At 52.2% G+C, this 15,301-nt stretch overlaps 1 protein-coding gene across 4 annotated transcripts in view; it reads left to right on the top strand.

The window, feature by feature from the left end:
• The first annotated feature begins 607 nt into the window (after nucleotides 1–607).
• The window catches only part of SCARB1 (scavenger receptor class B member 1), a 636,132-nt gene continuing 621,438 nt past the window's right edge, over nucleotides 608–15,301 (top strand). For 3 of the 4 annotated variants that reach the window (XR_014970694.1, XR_014970695.1, XM_085634841.1), the window contains exon 1: nucleotides 608–1,874. Coding sequence is in view for 2 of the 4 variants with exons in the window: in XM_085634841.1 (XP_085490967.1) it covers nucleotides 1,755–1,874 (120 nt within the window). In the remaining 2 variants the exon portion in view is untranslated. The remainder of the gene's footprint in view (nucleotides 1,875–15,301) is intronic. The other variant, XM_085634842.1, reaches the window with a different exon arrangement.

Below are 15,301 nucleotides of genomic sequence, written 5' to 3'. Positions count from 1 at the left end.
AATCTACCCAAGTGCAAGTGGATGCTGTGCAATGGGATTTAGAGAGCGCATGGCGACCCGGACATATCCCAGCGCTGAGCGAGAGAGGAAGCGCAGGGATCCCAAGATTCAACAGGTAATCTATCGAGGATGCATCTTGGAGTCAGTGTCTGGCACAGGCTGGGACACACACCTGAACAGGTGCATGGATCATGTTTCTACCCCTCTGGGGCCTGTGGTTTGAGACTACTCGAGTTGAGGCTGGCAGGGGGCGGGGCCGTCTGCGTCATTGGGTAATTAAGGGGCGTGGTCCCGTGTTTTGAACTGCGGGGGCGCAACCCTCTGCATCGTAGGGTAATTAAGGGGCGTGGTTTCCGTGGGACACTTCAGTGGCGGGGCCTCGTGTGATTGACCCTGCAGGGGCGGGACCTCGTGTGATTGACACCTCAGCATCGGGGCCTCGTGTGATTGACCCTCCAGGGGCGGAGCCTCGTGTGATTGACCCTCCAGGGGCGGGGCCTCGTGTGATTGACTCTCCGTGTGATGAACCTTCCGCGGGCGGGGCCTCGTGTGATTGACCCTCCGGGGGCGGGGTCACCCTTGTAAGTCCCGAGACGCGGGGGGCGGCGGAGCTGAAGTCCGCCATACTTCGGCCGCTGCGGCACCGAGGCAGTCGGGGTCGGTGTCTCCCGTCGCACCTTCCCACAATGCCCCGCGGGCGCTTCAGTGTAACGCGGCTGGCGGCACTCGAGGCGGGAAGACACCGGGCAGGCAGGAGGCGGGCCCTAGGGCTGTGGGCGGGGAGACAAGCTGGAAGGGGCGGAGCCTGGGCCTATGAGTGGAGAAACATACTGTAAGGGGCGGGGCGACAACGTCAAACGCTGTAACAGGCGGGGCCTTGGACTGCGGAAAACACGAGAAGGGCGGGGCCTGGGCCTATGGGCGGAGAAACAAGCAGAAGGGGCGGAGCCTGGGTCGGTGGGCGGGAAAACAGCCTGAAGAGGCGGAGTCTGGGTCTGTGGGCGGGAAAACACGCGAGAAGGGCGGTGCCTGGGCCTGTGGGCGGGGAAACACACCGAAAGGGCGGGGCCTGGGCATGTGGGCGGGTGCGTGAAGGCGGGGTCTAGCGCGGTGGGCGGGGTCTAGCGTAGTGGTGCTGGAGTATAAGCGCTCCGTGCCCCGTGCCACGCTTTAGCATCAGTGGCAGCGCTCAGTGCGGGACCCGTCCTGAGCACCCTCAGTCCTGCCAAGCTGCCCTCGGAGCTTCGGACCCTGCTGCTCTCACTCACTGGCTCCGGGGAGTGCCCTCAACAGGTGTTCACTGAGTGCCCTCTGCACATTCATCACACAGTGCTGTCACTCAGTGACTTCAGCTCACTGAGTGCCCTCCGCACTGTACTGTCACTCAGTGTCTTCAGCTCACTGAGTGCCCTCCGCACTGTGCTGTCACTCAGTAGCTCCAGTGAGTGCCCTCAGCAGGTGCTCAGTGTCTTTAGCTCACTGAGTGCCCCCTGCACTTCCATCACACAGTGCTGTCACTCAGTGTATCCAGCTCACTGAGTACCCTCAGTCTATGCCCTCTGCTCTACAGAGTGCTGTCACTCCACTCCACAGAGTGCTGTAGCTCCAGTGAGTGCCCTCAGTCTGTGCCCTCTGCTCCACAGGGTACCTCCAGCACTTGCACCACAGGGTGCTCACCCTAAAGCACTCACTCCAGCAGCACTGAGCACCGTTGCCCCATCTCATCCTCGCTGTGGACCCCCTCCTGCGCAGACATGGTTGGAACCCGCTGCAAGGTGGCCATCGGGCTGGTGGTCCTGGGACTGGCGCTGGTTGCCTTCGGGGTGACCCTGGTGTTCCTGGTGCCCACCATCATGCGGCAGCAGGTGGAGAAGGTAAGCGGGTTCATGGGTCATTGAAAGAGGCTGTTGTGTTATCTCTTTGTATAAGGCTTCAGTGGGCACCGGGGGGCATTGTGTGGAACCTCTAGATGCGCAGACAGCAGCCACTTAGGATGGGCACGGAGGGCAGGCTGAGTGTGCCCAGTGTGCTGGTTAGCTGGGGCTCTGACTGACTAAGATTGACGAGAACCTAAACGTTGGCAGTGGGACACTAGACAGTGGGTCCTTGCGCCAGAGGGTGGGTGCTGGCACCAGGGGCTGGGTGCTGGCACCGGAGGGTGACTGAGGATGGGAACTAGGGGAATGATAGACAGGGCACTGGGGGTGGGTGAGGCTGGACTGATGGAATACCTAGGGATGGGCGCAGGAGGATAGCTCGGGGAAGGTCTGAGCCTTTCAGAGAGCGGGTACAAAGGGGGTGATGGAGGTGTTCGGTGGTTGGTGGAAGGCGGGCGGTATTTGAATGACATACATAGTTGTGCTCCAACTCACCAAGCCTGCGCTCCATCGTGGTCTAACCAGAGTTGTTCAGAGGATCATACTTACTAGTTGGTGTTCAACCCACCTGGGCGTCTAGGCGCGGTCCCAGCAGTTTGTGTGACTGTATCCGGTTCTCGGTGCTGGCTCTGCCTGCTGTCTTCGGTTCTCTCAGAAACCTCCAGGCTAGTCTCCAAGTCAGGTGTTTGTATCTGGCAAATATGGATCCCACCCAACGGGAGACACCTCATCTGAAAGGTTTTGTTTGAGTTTGGGGGTGGTCAGAGATGATGGTTTGCAGATCGTAATGTTCTGTTGAGTCAACGCGTGACTGCTCCTTAGCTGGGTGCTGATCCCTGTGTAGCGTGGTTAGCGGTTTGAGTTTGTTGCATAAGTACGCAGGCCGCCAACACAGTTTTCTTGAAGTTAAAATGTATGTGCCTCCTGGTGTCAAGAGCCCCGGCTGCTTGTGTTTGAAACCCTGTTCTTCTTTGCAAGATCGATGCACTGGGTGTCACAATAAACAAGCTCATCCCTACCTACCTCTCCCCTGTGAGTGAGTAGCCCAGAAGGGTCTGGGCCCTGGACGTGGCCAGGTAGAAACAATACACTTCAGGCATCTCGTTTATTCCTCGAGGTAAACACTACTCTTGGAGTCTTGTCCCCAGCGTGTTGCTAGAAGTTCCGCTGCCTGGTAAGCAAAAGGGCTTCTGTGTAGCTGCACACCAAGGATGGGTGCATGGGAGGGGGGACTCCTTGTGTGAGGGCACATCCACTGTCTCACTACCCTGGAGCGGGGACCCTGGCAAGAGATGTCTCTGGATTCTGCTCACACATGTTTTGCACCTGAAAGTCCGGACGTTGGTCATTTTTGGATAGGACTCTACACACAGCAATATAGACCTGAGCTCACACTGTACAGACTGCCATTAAAATGGCAGTTATGTCTTTGTAGAATCTTTGGATTTTGGGTTTCCGCTGTGCGTGTGACAATGTGAAACCTAGGCACTTACTGAGAAAGTTCTCTGCTTAAAATAAAATGCATTTAAATTCCGAAATCTTGCGTTTCTTTTTCACCCATATGTCGGGAAGTGGGCAGGTGGGGTAGTGTGAGGCGTGATGTGGAGCAAAGCCACAGAGGCACAGAAGAGTTTGAGTAGCGCCTCGTGAAATCACCCGGTGTTGTCTTCATTGACTCCCTCCCATTGATCCAGCTAGGTCACTTTTTTTCTTTTTTGAGTTTTTATATATCACGGGAGTGGCCGGGGGCATCAGAGTGCTTCACAAGAATACATATATCGGTTCCCGCAGGACAGGTGCTTGGAGGTCCCTTTTGAAGGCAGCAGCCCCAGTTCTTGAGGCACCTCCATGACGCGCTCCTGTGTGCAGGTGAGAGGCTTCCTTGGAGGTCCCCTTTGAAGGCAGCATGGCGTGTGTCATACAGAGGGGGCACTTCCATGACGCGCTCCTCTGTGCAGGTGAGAGGCTTCCTTGGATGTCCTCTTTGAAGGCAGCATGGCGTGTGTCATGCAGAGGGGGCACTTCCATGACTCGCTCCTGTGTTCAGGTGAGAGGCTTCCTTTGAGGTCCCCTTTGAAGGCAGCATGGCGTGTGTCATGCAGAGGGGGCACCTCCATGATGCGCTCCTGTGTGCAGGTGAGGGGCTTCCTTGGAGGTCCCCTTTGAAGGCAGCATGGCGTGTGTCATGCAGAGGGGGCACCTCCATGACGCGCTCCTGTGTGCAGGTGAGAGGCTTCCTTTGAGGTCCCCTTTGAAGGCAGCATGGCGTGTGTCATGCAGAGGGGGCACCTCCATGATGCGCTCCTGTGTGCAGGTGAGGGGCTTCCTTGGAGGTCCCCTTTGAAGACAGCATGGCGTGTGTCATGCAGAGGGGGCACTTCCATGACGTGCTCCTGTGTGCAGGTGAAAGGCTTCCTTTGAGGTCCCCTTTGAAGGCAGCATGGCGTGTGTCATACAGAGGGGGCACTTCCATGACTCGCTCCTGTGTGCAGGTGAGAGGCTTCCTTGGAGGTCCCCTTTGAAGGCAGCATGACGTGTGTCATGCAGAGGGGGCACCTCCATGACGCGCTCCTGTGTGCAGGTGAGAGGCTTCCTTGGAGGTCCCCTTTGAAGGCAGCATGGCGTGTGTCATGCAGAGGGGGAACTTCCATGACGTGCTCCTGTGTGCAGGTGAAAGGCTTCCTTTGAGGTCCCCTTTGAAGGCAGCATGGCGTGTGTCATACAGAGGGGGCACTTCCATGACTCGCTCCTGTGTGCAGGTGAGAGGCTTCCTTGGAGGTCTCCTTTGAAGGCAGCATGGTGTGTGTCATACAGAGGGGGCACTTCCATGACGCGCTCCTGTGTGCAGGTGAGAGGCTTCCTTCGAGGTCCCCTTTGAAGGCAGCATGGCGTGTGTCATACAGAGGGGGCACTTCCATGATGCGCCCCTGTGTGTAGGTGAGAGGCTTCCTTTGAGGTCCCCTTTGAAGGCAGCATGGCGTGTGTCATACAGAGGGGGCACTTCCATGACGCGCTCCTGTGTGCAGGTGAGAGGCTTCGGGAGAACGGGTTGAGCGTTTCTGGAACCCCGCTCTGTGCCCATAATTTTCGAAGCCTTTCATTTGGCCTTTGAAGTCCTAAGGGCAGGAGTGCGGTCAGAAGCCCAGCTTGTGGGCGGTGGAGCAAGGGTCACCTTATGCTCAAGAACAAGATGCCCCCGTTGTCCGACCTGATCTGTTCCTCCAGGTGTCCTACAATGAGTTGTTCTCCTTGGCTGCAACTGGATGGTTTTAGAAGTGTTTGTTTTAGAAAGAGCTGTGGAACAGGTTGATCAGATGGCGTTTCAGAAAAAGGTTTCCCTTCACAGGGCAGGTCTGTGATTAAATTATCGTAGATTGAATGCTCCTCTTGGGACTGTTCAACGCTGGGACCCCTTGATGTTCTAGTAAGGGATGTTTCCTTCCTAAGGGGACAGTAGGACAGTTTTAGAATTAAATGGTTATTTTGGGAGCTGCGAAGTTTGATCAGATGGCTTTCAAGAATGAGACGTCTCCCTGGGTGGTGTTGAAGAGTCTTCTTGGGTGAAGCTCTAGAAGGAGACATCTCGTGGGTCGAGCTGGACTCGTTGATCAGATGTCGCTCAATCATGACGTGCCCGCTGGGCAGTTAAGGACACGCTGATCAAATACCGCTCAAAAATGAGATGTTCCTTCTCCTTGAGTCCCTTAGGCATTGAGTATAAGCCTAACCGGCACATCTCCCCTGTGTCAAGCCTTGTCCTACCATTGTCTTCTCTAGATCAGCCGTAATCAGTTCCAAAAGGTTGCTATTGTCTGCAGGTCCATGTCAAATCCGGCAATGCGCATCTGGGTCTCTGCTTGCGATCATCAGAAATGACGTCTCGTTCAGTCTGTGCGGTGTGTAGGACATTTAACTGAATGTATTTAAATCCAGTGTTCCTAGGCACCCTATGCCCATGCTCCAGTACAGCGGCCCATCCTTTGACTTTTAGCTCTCCACCTATATTGCTTTTCCAGTAGGTTCTCAGCTTTGGTAACGGTGTCTTACTCAAAGATTTGAGAGATTCGTACAGCCATGATATCAATATGCGGCCACCCCCTAACGGTAAGAGCTGGAGTGTCTCGTGTGTTGGTGGTTCAGTGTGAGGCTCTCCACATCGACCCCCAGACACTGCTGCAAAGTAGCATAGACCAGAAACTGGGGCTCAGACAGCATATCGGTGTCAACTAGATTGTCAAATACTCAGAGTTTCCTGCCTCCTAGCAGTCCCCAACAGTGTGGATGCCCACCTCCGTCCGCGTCTGCAGTCGACGAGCTGTGAAGTACCCGGCTCTGGCTCTAGGGATGCACACATGCGAGAGTGCTGGTGTGTAAAGCGCGGCACCAGGCGCCTTTTGGACCATCATCGAAATACTATCCTGAGAAGTTTGTGGTGTTCTGAGGATTACATTTTAGCGCTAGGAGCTATCGAGGCACCCTGCGGTGTCTCTGTACCCATCTCTCCCAGCTCCGCATTCCCGTGGCCTTCAAGCCGTCTAGCCAGCCATTGCAGTTGTGCAATGAGGTAAGGCAGTTCAAAGTCTGGGGCTCCTAGTCACCCTCCTGCAACGGACCCCTCACTGTGGGCAAGGACACCTTCTGTCTGCCCCCATCCCAAATCCTCTTCCTCAGCAACATGTCCAGTATTTTACACCAAGATGGAGATAGCCATGTTGGGATGTTTGTAAAATAATATAACGGTTGCGGGAGCATCACCATTTTAGACTGCTATTCGGGCCATCAAGGGGACTTTAATGGAGCGCCAAATGTTTGCGCAACCCTTCAGAGTGGGCAGAGGTCTCCCTGGTTCTCCTCCTGTGTATGCTCGTCCCTATGGTACACATTTATTCGGAGGTAATGGAAGGTGTGGGGTTCCTAAGCGATATCCGCCAGTAGTATTCTCTGCGGGACGTGCTGTCGGTATGGGAATACTGGACATGTGCAAGTTCAGGATCAGTTAGTGTAGAGACCCGAAACAATATCCATCTCGCCGAGTAACTTTACGCCCTACTCGATGCCCTCCTCAGCATTTCGCAGGAACAAAAAAATGTAATGTGCATAAAGTGAAGTAATGTGCTGTCCATCCTCCAGGGGCCTCCATTCGTACTATGCTGGCAAACGGTTCTATCGCTAGTGCAAAGAGCATCGGTGACAGGGGGCAGCCCTGTGGTGTCCTCCCGGAGGAACACAAATGGGTCAGAGGTCCATTGGCCCATTCAAACTCTCGTGGTCGCCGTCGCATACAGTAGAGTGACCCATCGGATCTACCTCTTGCCTAAGACCATGCGTTCCATCGATGCTTGCGGATAGTCCCACTGGGATGTGTCGAACGCCTCCTGTTGGTTCACTGAGAGAACAACCGTGTCTGGGACACATCTGCAGGTCTTTGCTCCAGATAAGCCTCTGAATGCTGAGGGTGGTAATGTGCTGAGGAACAAAGCTGTACTGGTCATTGTGTACTAGGGTCATAAGGTGAGAATACGGTCAGTCCGTCAATAGTTTACCACTAATTTTATAATCCAGGTTCAGCATGGCTAGGGGCCTATAAGAGCTAAATGAACAGGCTCCCGTCCCCGTATTGGGACAGACGCTATGAGGGCCTCGCTAGTGGTCGCTGGCAATGTGCCCCACGCAGTGCCTCCTGGTTTAATTCCACCAAGTGCGGTGCAAGGAGTGCCGCCTATTTCTGATAAAACTCAACTGGCCATCCGTCAGTCCCCGGGGTTTTATTTTGTGGCAGGTCTTTAACGGCCTCTTTAACCTCTGCCTCGGTGATCGACCTCCCAAGCGACTTACCTGCATCAGCTGGTATGCGCGGGAGAACTGCTCTGCTCAAGAACGGGAGAACTGCTCTGCTCAAGAACGTTTCGATCTCTCCATGCTCTGGGTGTGTCCTTATGGAAACACGTGCACTAAATTATCTCTCCCAGCTCCATTGTACGCCGGGTCTGGTGGCTCAGTGGACTAATGCATCCACTGTAGGGGCCTGTGTTTGGCCTCATGGTCACAGGTTCAAATCCCGGTGAGTCCACTTAGCCTTCCATCCTTCTGAGGTTGATAAAATGAGCACCATTGAGTTGGGTAACAAACATCTGTTATTTAGTGAACGTGCGCCTTACAAAAACAAATGTTATGTTATGAACTCTTTGATGGCATGGTATGCTGGAATGAGATGCTCTGGGGACACGTAACTTACATATGGGTACCCGTGTCCTCCTATACACGGCTGCCTTTTGAAAGTAGGGCTCTGCATACTTTGTTTGTTACCAGGAGAGCATAGAGGCAGCAATGAACCGCTGGATCAAAGCTAGAGGTTTCCACCACTTTAAACAAACTGCTGAGACCTGCTCTGCTAGCGGCACAGGATTGATCGCTGTGTGAGTGGTGTACAACCAATGTCCAGGAGGACTGGGCACATGCCAGACACGTGATACCGTTACATGCTATGAATCTCCGTCCGTGGCTCTTCTGAAAATCGGACACGTATGCACCCCTCCCGGGCCTAGCTCTGCACCCCTCCCGGACCTAGCTCTGCACCCCTCCCGGGACCTAGCTCTGCACCCCTCCCGGGACCTAGCTCTGCACCCCTCCCGGGACCTAGCTCTGCACCCCTCCCGGGACCTAGCTCTGCATCCCTCCCGGGACCTAGCTGTGCACCCCTCCCGGGACCTAGCTGTGCACCCCTCCCGGGATCTAGCGGTGCCCCCCTCCGGGACCTAGCGTTGCACCCCTCCTGAGACCTAGCGTTGCACCCCTCTCGAGACCTAGCGTTGCACCCCTCCGGGACCTAGCGTTGCACCCCTCTCCCGAGACCTAGCGTTGCACCCCTCTCCCGAGACCTAGCGTTGCACCCCTCTCCCGAGACCTAGCGTTGCACCCCTCTCCCGAGACCTAGCGTTGCACCCCTCTCCCGAGACCTAGCGTTGCACCCCTCCCGAGACATAGCTGTGCACCCCTCCCGGGCCTAGCTCTGCACCCCTCCCGAGACCTAGCGTTGCACCCCTCCGGGACCTAGCTTTGCACCCCTCCCATGGAGTCCAGGTTCATGCTGTCATGTCTGGGCCTCTGCTCAGCCTCCACTAAGGTCAAGAGCTTTGACATATCACTGGAGAATTTGCTCCTTCCACTCTCCCTGCATGAATCCGTGAATCGCGCTTCGTGTTGTCCGCATGTACCGCCTGCTTATCTGGCGCTGAGCCTTGGACTCTGCCTCTATAGACTCTACCGTGCTCTGGGCTCCGTGGACATGACTCCTGTGCATGGGGTTAGAGCACCATTCCAATGAGTCACATTGAAGCAGCCTCTGCACACTCTTATGAGAAGTAGTCGAAAGTGTGTGCCACAGGAACCTTTTTAAACAAGCATTGGCAAAGCAAGTGCTGATGTATTGGCTTTTTGCTAATGTTTTTCGTTTCAGGTGGCACCAGGGCTTTAAGTTGAATGAAAAAACTGGGGCTTCTCTCGAAGGGGCATGGCCGATGTAATTCAGGGCGTGGCTTAAAAACACAAAAGCTAAAACCCTGTGCTTAGCATAGTGTGCCGTCCGACTGGTATTTAGCTGTGTCTGTCATTGTATCCCGATATATAATGCTACAAGTACCATTATACCTACAACACACCAGGACTATTGGCTTTGTCAATGGTTGCTAGTTGCATAAGAAAAAAAGCAACAACCACAGCTTTGTTTTATATAATGTTTAAAATGATTCAGCTCTGAAATGAGGAGACTGTGAAATAACTAAAACAAGTCTCTATGAAGTTAAATCAGAATCAGTGACTGGTGGTACTTCTGCAGAGTTAAAAAAAAAAAAAAACCATCCTGAAGGGGGAGGGCAAAAGAGCCTGATAGGAACCGTCTCAGCAGCTGCTTTTTAAGTCTTGCCTAGGCAGCGCATACGCTGTCTCTTCGAGACATGCTGTTATCTGTTTTGGGGGCTTTTGGCCCACCCATGCATTTCATTTGTTCCTTGTGCTTGTCGAATCTCCTGTTTTTGGTTTGGTGAATCCTTCTAATTGCCCCTCCTTCTGCTGTTTTGTTGATGCCATGGAGACTGCTTTGTTGTGTGTACTGTTGCTTCCTTGTCTATTTGATTGTTTTGTCACATTCTTTCTTTTTTAGTTTGCTTTAGCTGGTGTTTACATTTCACGTATTCATTAGTTGCATTTGCTTATCGCATGCCTCACTTTTAGTAACGATCGTTATGCATTTTTTTTGTAACAAACTTTATGTATTTACATTCAATTATTTAATTTGATTAAAAAAAAAAAAAATTAGGCACAGTTTTATTGACCCAAGACTTGAACCCGTTTCCCTAACAGCTCGAAAGGTTACGCCACAGCCGCTCCCCTGCTGGGTTTAGGCGTCAGTGTATTTTAGCTTCATCTTTCCTAATTTCTTTTTTCGCACTTGAAGCGCGCTGGCGCTGTTCTGTTGACGTGACCTGAGCCACACGGACGTGGCTTCTAGAACCCTTGAGCCTCGACAGACAGCGGCTGCAGGTTTGTTTACTCCAGATGATTCTTTATCCGAACCTCTGCCCTAAAGCCCAGTCCGCCGTGTCCAACAATCCCCGCCACAAGGGACCTTCATTTCTCTTTGGCTGTGAGCGGTCTTTGGCGCCGCCCCCCCACCCCCTTTTTTCAGGTGCTTCCTGCCCTAAGCTGTCCCAAAAGGAGGCAATGTTTGTATCCTTTCCTTTTACTGATTCTCGCTTGTCCCCTGTGCCCCCCAGTTTTTCATACCACTTAAAGCCCTGTGCCCACATCAGGCCCTATTAACGTGACATTTCTTCTGCAGGGTAGCGGAGGGCGGCCTTGAGTCATAACCTCCGTGCTAGATACAGTATCCCCACCTACAATCCAGCAAGAACACATCAACGATTACCAACCACCTACTTTTGCAGGGCACAAGCTTCTTCTCTTCCTCAAGGACCCTGATGAGACGACATCACGGACGCTCTGATGTTCCTTCTCCTGGTGGGATGTATTGCATTGTCCTCCCCTCCCACTGCTGTGGCGCGAGGCAGGGCTTGGGCTGAGTGGTCGCAGCGGGTGGGCTCACACAAGGCTCAGGCAGCAGCAGGCTAGGAGCAGGAATATATGCTGCAGGAAAGATGCTTGGACTGCGCCCACTCGCCATGGTATAGAGAGGAGGGGGTCCGGCTCCTGATAAAGTGGTACCTCTGTAGGCAGAGCTGCTGTGATACTCCGGCGCTGCTCTCCTGCGGGAGGCGGGTCTTTACTCGTTTGCACCCAGAGGCTTGTGACTGCGCAAACCTCCCGTTCGCAGTACCCCTTTGCTTTCTATCTTTCGTGTTCACTTAATAATTCTGCTGGTTTTCCCTACCCTATTTTCTATCCAACCTCATTCATTTTCTTATCCTATCTTAACCTGCAGTCATACTTCTTCTGTATACGACCTACAGGGCTCTCATGCCATGTGACCAGGATGTGGCCTAACAGCTAGAGTGGTCGACTTTGAAGCTGGAGAACCAGATTTGAGTCTGGCGGGAGGCTCACACATCCTGTATTCACTCCACAACAAACAGATAAACTTAAATAAAAAAAACAAAATTATTTACAACATTCAAAAACTCTATCTGTAACAAATGCGAGACCGATTGCAATGCAAATGCTTGGACCCGGCCCACTCAAAGCCCTGGGTGGCCCAGCAGCTGCAAAGTGCTACCAGACCACTCGCTCCTATTTGTATGCTTCCGAAGCCACGTTTGGTTATGACATTTTGTTACCTTGTTCTAGATATGTTGCAGTTCTTAAATACTGGAAAGTTCCCCAGTTGCTCCTCCTCTTTGCACTGGTTGGAATCTGTATTTGCAGATCGTCATCTGTTGGCACGGCCCTAGAATTGTACCATTATCTGGCAAAATGTTCTGCAAACTTATGGATTTGCCATACTTGCCAAAAAATCCACCATCTGCTACATACTTTGCAGATTTCCTTATGCCATTCTTCATTATGTCTGATTGGAAGTCCCACCTCGACTCGCACTATGTGCTATCCCTTAGAAGCTACAGAACCCGCACATACAGGCTATGCTTGACAGCCCACAACCAGAGCCAAGTATGTTACCCTGCACCCCACAAACAAGTTCATCCCTCACAGAATATGGCTGCCAAATGGGGCTCAACTAGACCTGAACTTTGGAGGTGGAGGCTAAGATTCCCAGCTAGGGCCTGCTTGAGTGCTAATGCAGCCGTTACAAAAGTAATTTTTGGCGCTCTCCTACCCCCAGAGAATTGTTTGAAATTTTTGGGGTCTGTTTTCTAACATGCGATAGACCCTAGGGAATTCATGAAGTATTCCAGTATTTTCATGATGCGCCATGGAAGCCTTGCCTTTCCTAAGAGTAGACATAATGTTTTCAAATGTCTTAAGTCGGAGATTACTTATACTATACCAAGCTTATGCCAAGGAGTTCATTCAATATGACCGTGCCAGAAATTTACTTTGGACGCTTCAGCCAGTCATGGGTACCTCTAAACATTCCCTCGGGTATACAAGGGTCAGCATTTTGCCAGTGACACCCACGGAGTACAGGAAATCTTATTGCAAGTGTTACCTCAAGTGTCAGTTCCACCATTTTGCTCTGGATCCACCCCATATGCTAAGAATTACGTTCATCATGTCGGGGCCTTTGGCCAGGTGTGGTTGCACGTGTTCTGTGTCCCTGCCGCTAGGTATGACTGGGCTTGCGGCTTTCTCAATTAGACCGTTCGAGTCCCCACAGCCAATGATGGTGTCTTCGTAGAAGCATGTCGGGGTCTGCAGTTTGCGGTAGGTAACACCTGCCATCCATACGCTATTAGCGCCCTTGTCCATAAGGCAGGAATAACCTCCAACATGCCAGACCATGCACACCTGTACGCTTAACATACATACCCTCACTCACGCACACGCATTCTCTCACACACGCATTCTCACTATATCTCTTGCACTCTTTCATACATTTATACTGTCCCACTTACACACAGACACACTGCCACTCGTACTTCCATTAGTCAATCTGCTTTTCTGTGCTAGAGAAGCTTGCACGGCTGCTTCTGCTTTACCAGCCTTGCCTTTCAGCGAAGCTTAATAAAAACATATTCTCTATATGCTATTCCAAAATAATAATATAATAATAATAATAATATATTGCCTTGTCAATGTTTGTTGCAAGTACTATGTGCATGAAAAGTGCACTTCCTCAAAATAGCGGTACGGGGATTATATTTGGTTTCACGTGTGGATCAAGCGGTTACACTATTGGAAATAAACTAATCCACGTTCTAACATGTAATATCACCGCATCCAACTCATCTTATGAAATGCTCGACGTCTTCGGCAACCATGGATTTCATCCAGTAACACTTTGCATTTTGGGTTTTTGAGCCCTAACTTGTAATGTCAAAAAACGACGTGTCCCAGAATAAAGCGATGTAGTGAATGGAAAGCTAGGGATGGCGGAAGGTTTGACACGATCCTCAATCCAGCACCATACCCCAAAGCCTCAGCCTTAGTGTCCCTCCCTGTGTCATCCCACATGCTCAGTCCACTGTACCATCCACGGACGGTGCGTCCCTCAGAGTGAAACCTGCTGTCTGACATCAGGCTGGTGAGAGTGGCGTTGAGTGTGGTACCCGGCCTCTACCACACATTGCATCAGGCGCGCAGCCAGAGGGTATAAATAAAGGCTGGGTGATTGCTCATGGTCACTCTGCGATGCCAGCATCCGGTGTGTGTGGAGCCTATCAGTGACCTGTCCTCTCCAGGTGTGCCATGTACATGTGGAAGGCACAGCTGGGCCGAGGTGGGTGGGCACAGACTGGTGACTCTGGGTGTGTGCTGCCCACATCGGGGGTCAGGAGCTGCCAGCCACCAGAGGGTGGTCTGGGCCCTTCAGTTTCCTACCCCCCCCCCCTCCGAGGCAGCACGTCTGGGATACATGGTATTGGCTGGAGAGGTGAAGTGAGCACCGACAAGTGGTACCCCCCACCCCACCACCCAGACCCGCTCTCTTGACACGAAGAACTTAACACAGAACGCAGGAGCCTAGAAAAAGTCGCGGGTTAATCCCCTTGCTGGCGACGAAACACGTGTTGGCTTATTACCTGTATGGCTTGTAACCTGTATTAGAATACTGAAATCCAAGGAGCCAAAAAGAAGAATAAAGGACAATAGAAAATACATTTCAAGATTTCCTGTACTTTAATGACATACGATTGCTACAGTTGTCCATCCGTTATATGAAATGTGTGCTGGGGTTATTGTTTTTTTTGTATTGAAAATGTGGCAATTGTTGCATTAACTTGGGAAGGCTAGTGGTTCTCCCCACCTTTCAGCACCATCAAAACACTTAGTAGTTGAAATCTAGAAAAAGAGTGAATTCACCCTTGGAGCGCCATCACCCCTGAATAGCATACCACTGTCCAATAGTAAGTATCTGACGGCTGAAGGGAGGTTTGCGGAAGGCCCCCATCGGACCGTACAAGTAACTGGAGAGTCGTCTGAGAGGATTCGGGCCTGATGGGTCACCTCAACGCTTAGGTCAGTGTCTGTTATTGAAACCAGAACCCTGTCCAGTCTACTGTGTGTGTTATGGGTGGAGAAATAGCAAGTGTACAACTTCTGAGTGGGATGTCTGTCCCTCCAAATGTCTTGTTCCCCCAGGTTCCCCATTATCTCCTGGATTCTCGATCATTCGTGGCTTTGCGCCTTGGCGAGGAGGGTACCTGTCTAGATCAGGGTCTAGTATACAGTTGAAATCTCCCATCCAGATAATCGGGGCACCTAGGTCCAACGTTAATACTTCTTGTGTGGGCTGGTAGAAGTCAGGGTCATCTACATTTGGGGCTTGTATGTTCAGGATAACTATGTCTCGTCCATCTAGTTAGCCCTAAGCAGGATGTATCGACCGTTAATGCCGGCTTCCATGTATTGCAATGCAAATGACGTACCTGGGGCTACTCAGATCAGCCTGCCCCGTGCGTAATTAGAGTAGGAGGAATGAAATATCTGACCCGTCCACTTTCTCGCTAACCTCTGAGCCCCCATGTTGCTTAGATGCATTTCTTGCAAGCACGCCTCCGGAGAAACGACAGAACCCTGCCGCGCTTGGTGCATGTGCCCAACCCCCTTACATTCCAGCTGATGAACTTGGTCACCATTGTCATGGTAATGCTCTGCCATTTTACCTTGAGCCCCGTTGTCGTGCAAAACAATCATACCCATCGTATGCTGTGTAAAACAACTGATAACGTGTAGTGTAAACAATCCCCAGAACCCCCCTCCCTCAGGCAAATGACATACAACAGTGCATACGGCTGTGCCCCCCCTCCCCATGCTTGTGCAAGGACCTGCACAGCATTCCCTGCGGCCCAAACGGG

This window comes from Triturus cristatus, chromosome 11 (assembly GCF_964204655.1).
Source record: "Triturus cristatus chromosome 11, aTriCri1.1, whole genome shotgun sequence".
NCBI classification, from domain to species: Eukaryota; Metazoa; Chordata; class Amphibia; order Caudata; family Salamandridae; genus Triturus; species Triturus cristatus.
This window is presented reverse-complemented; position numbering and strand designations above follow the sequence as displayed.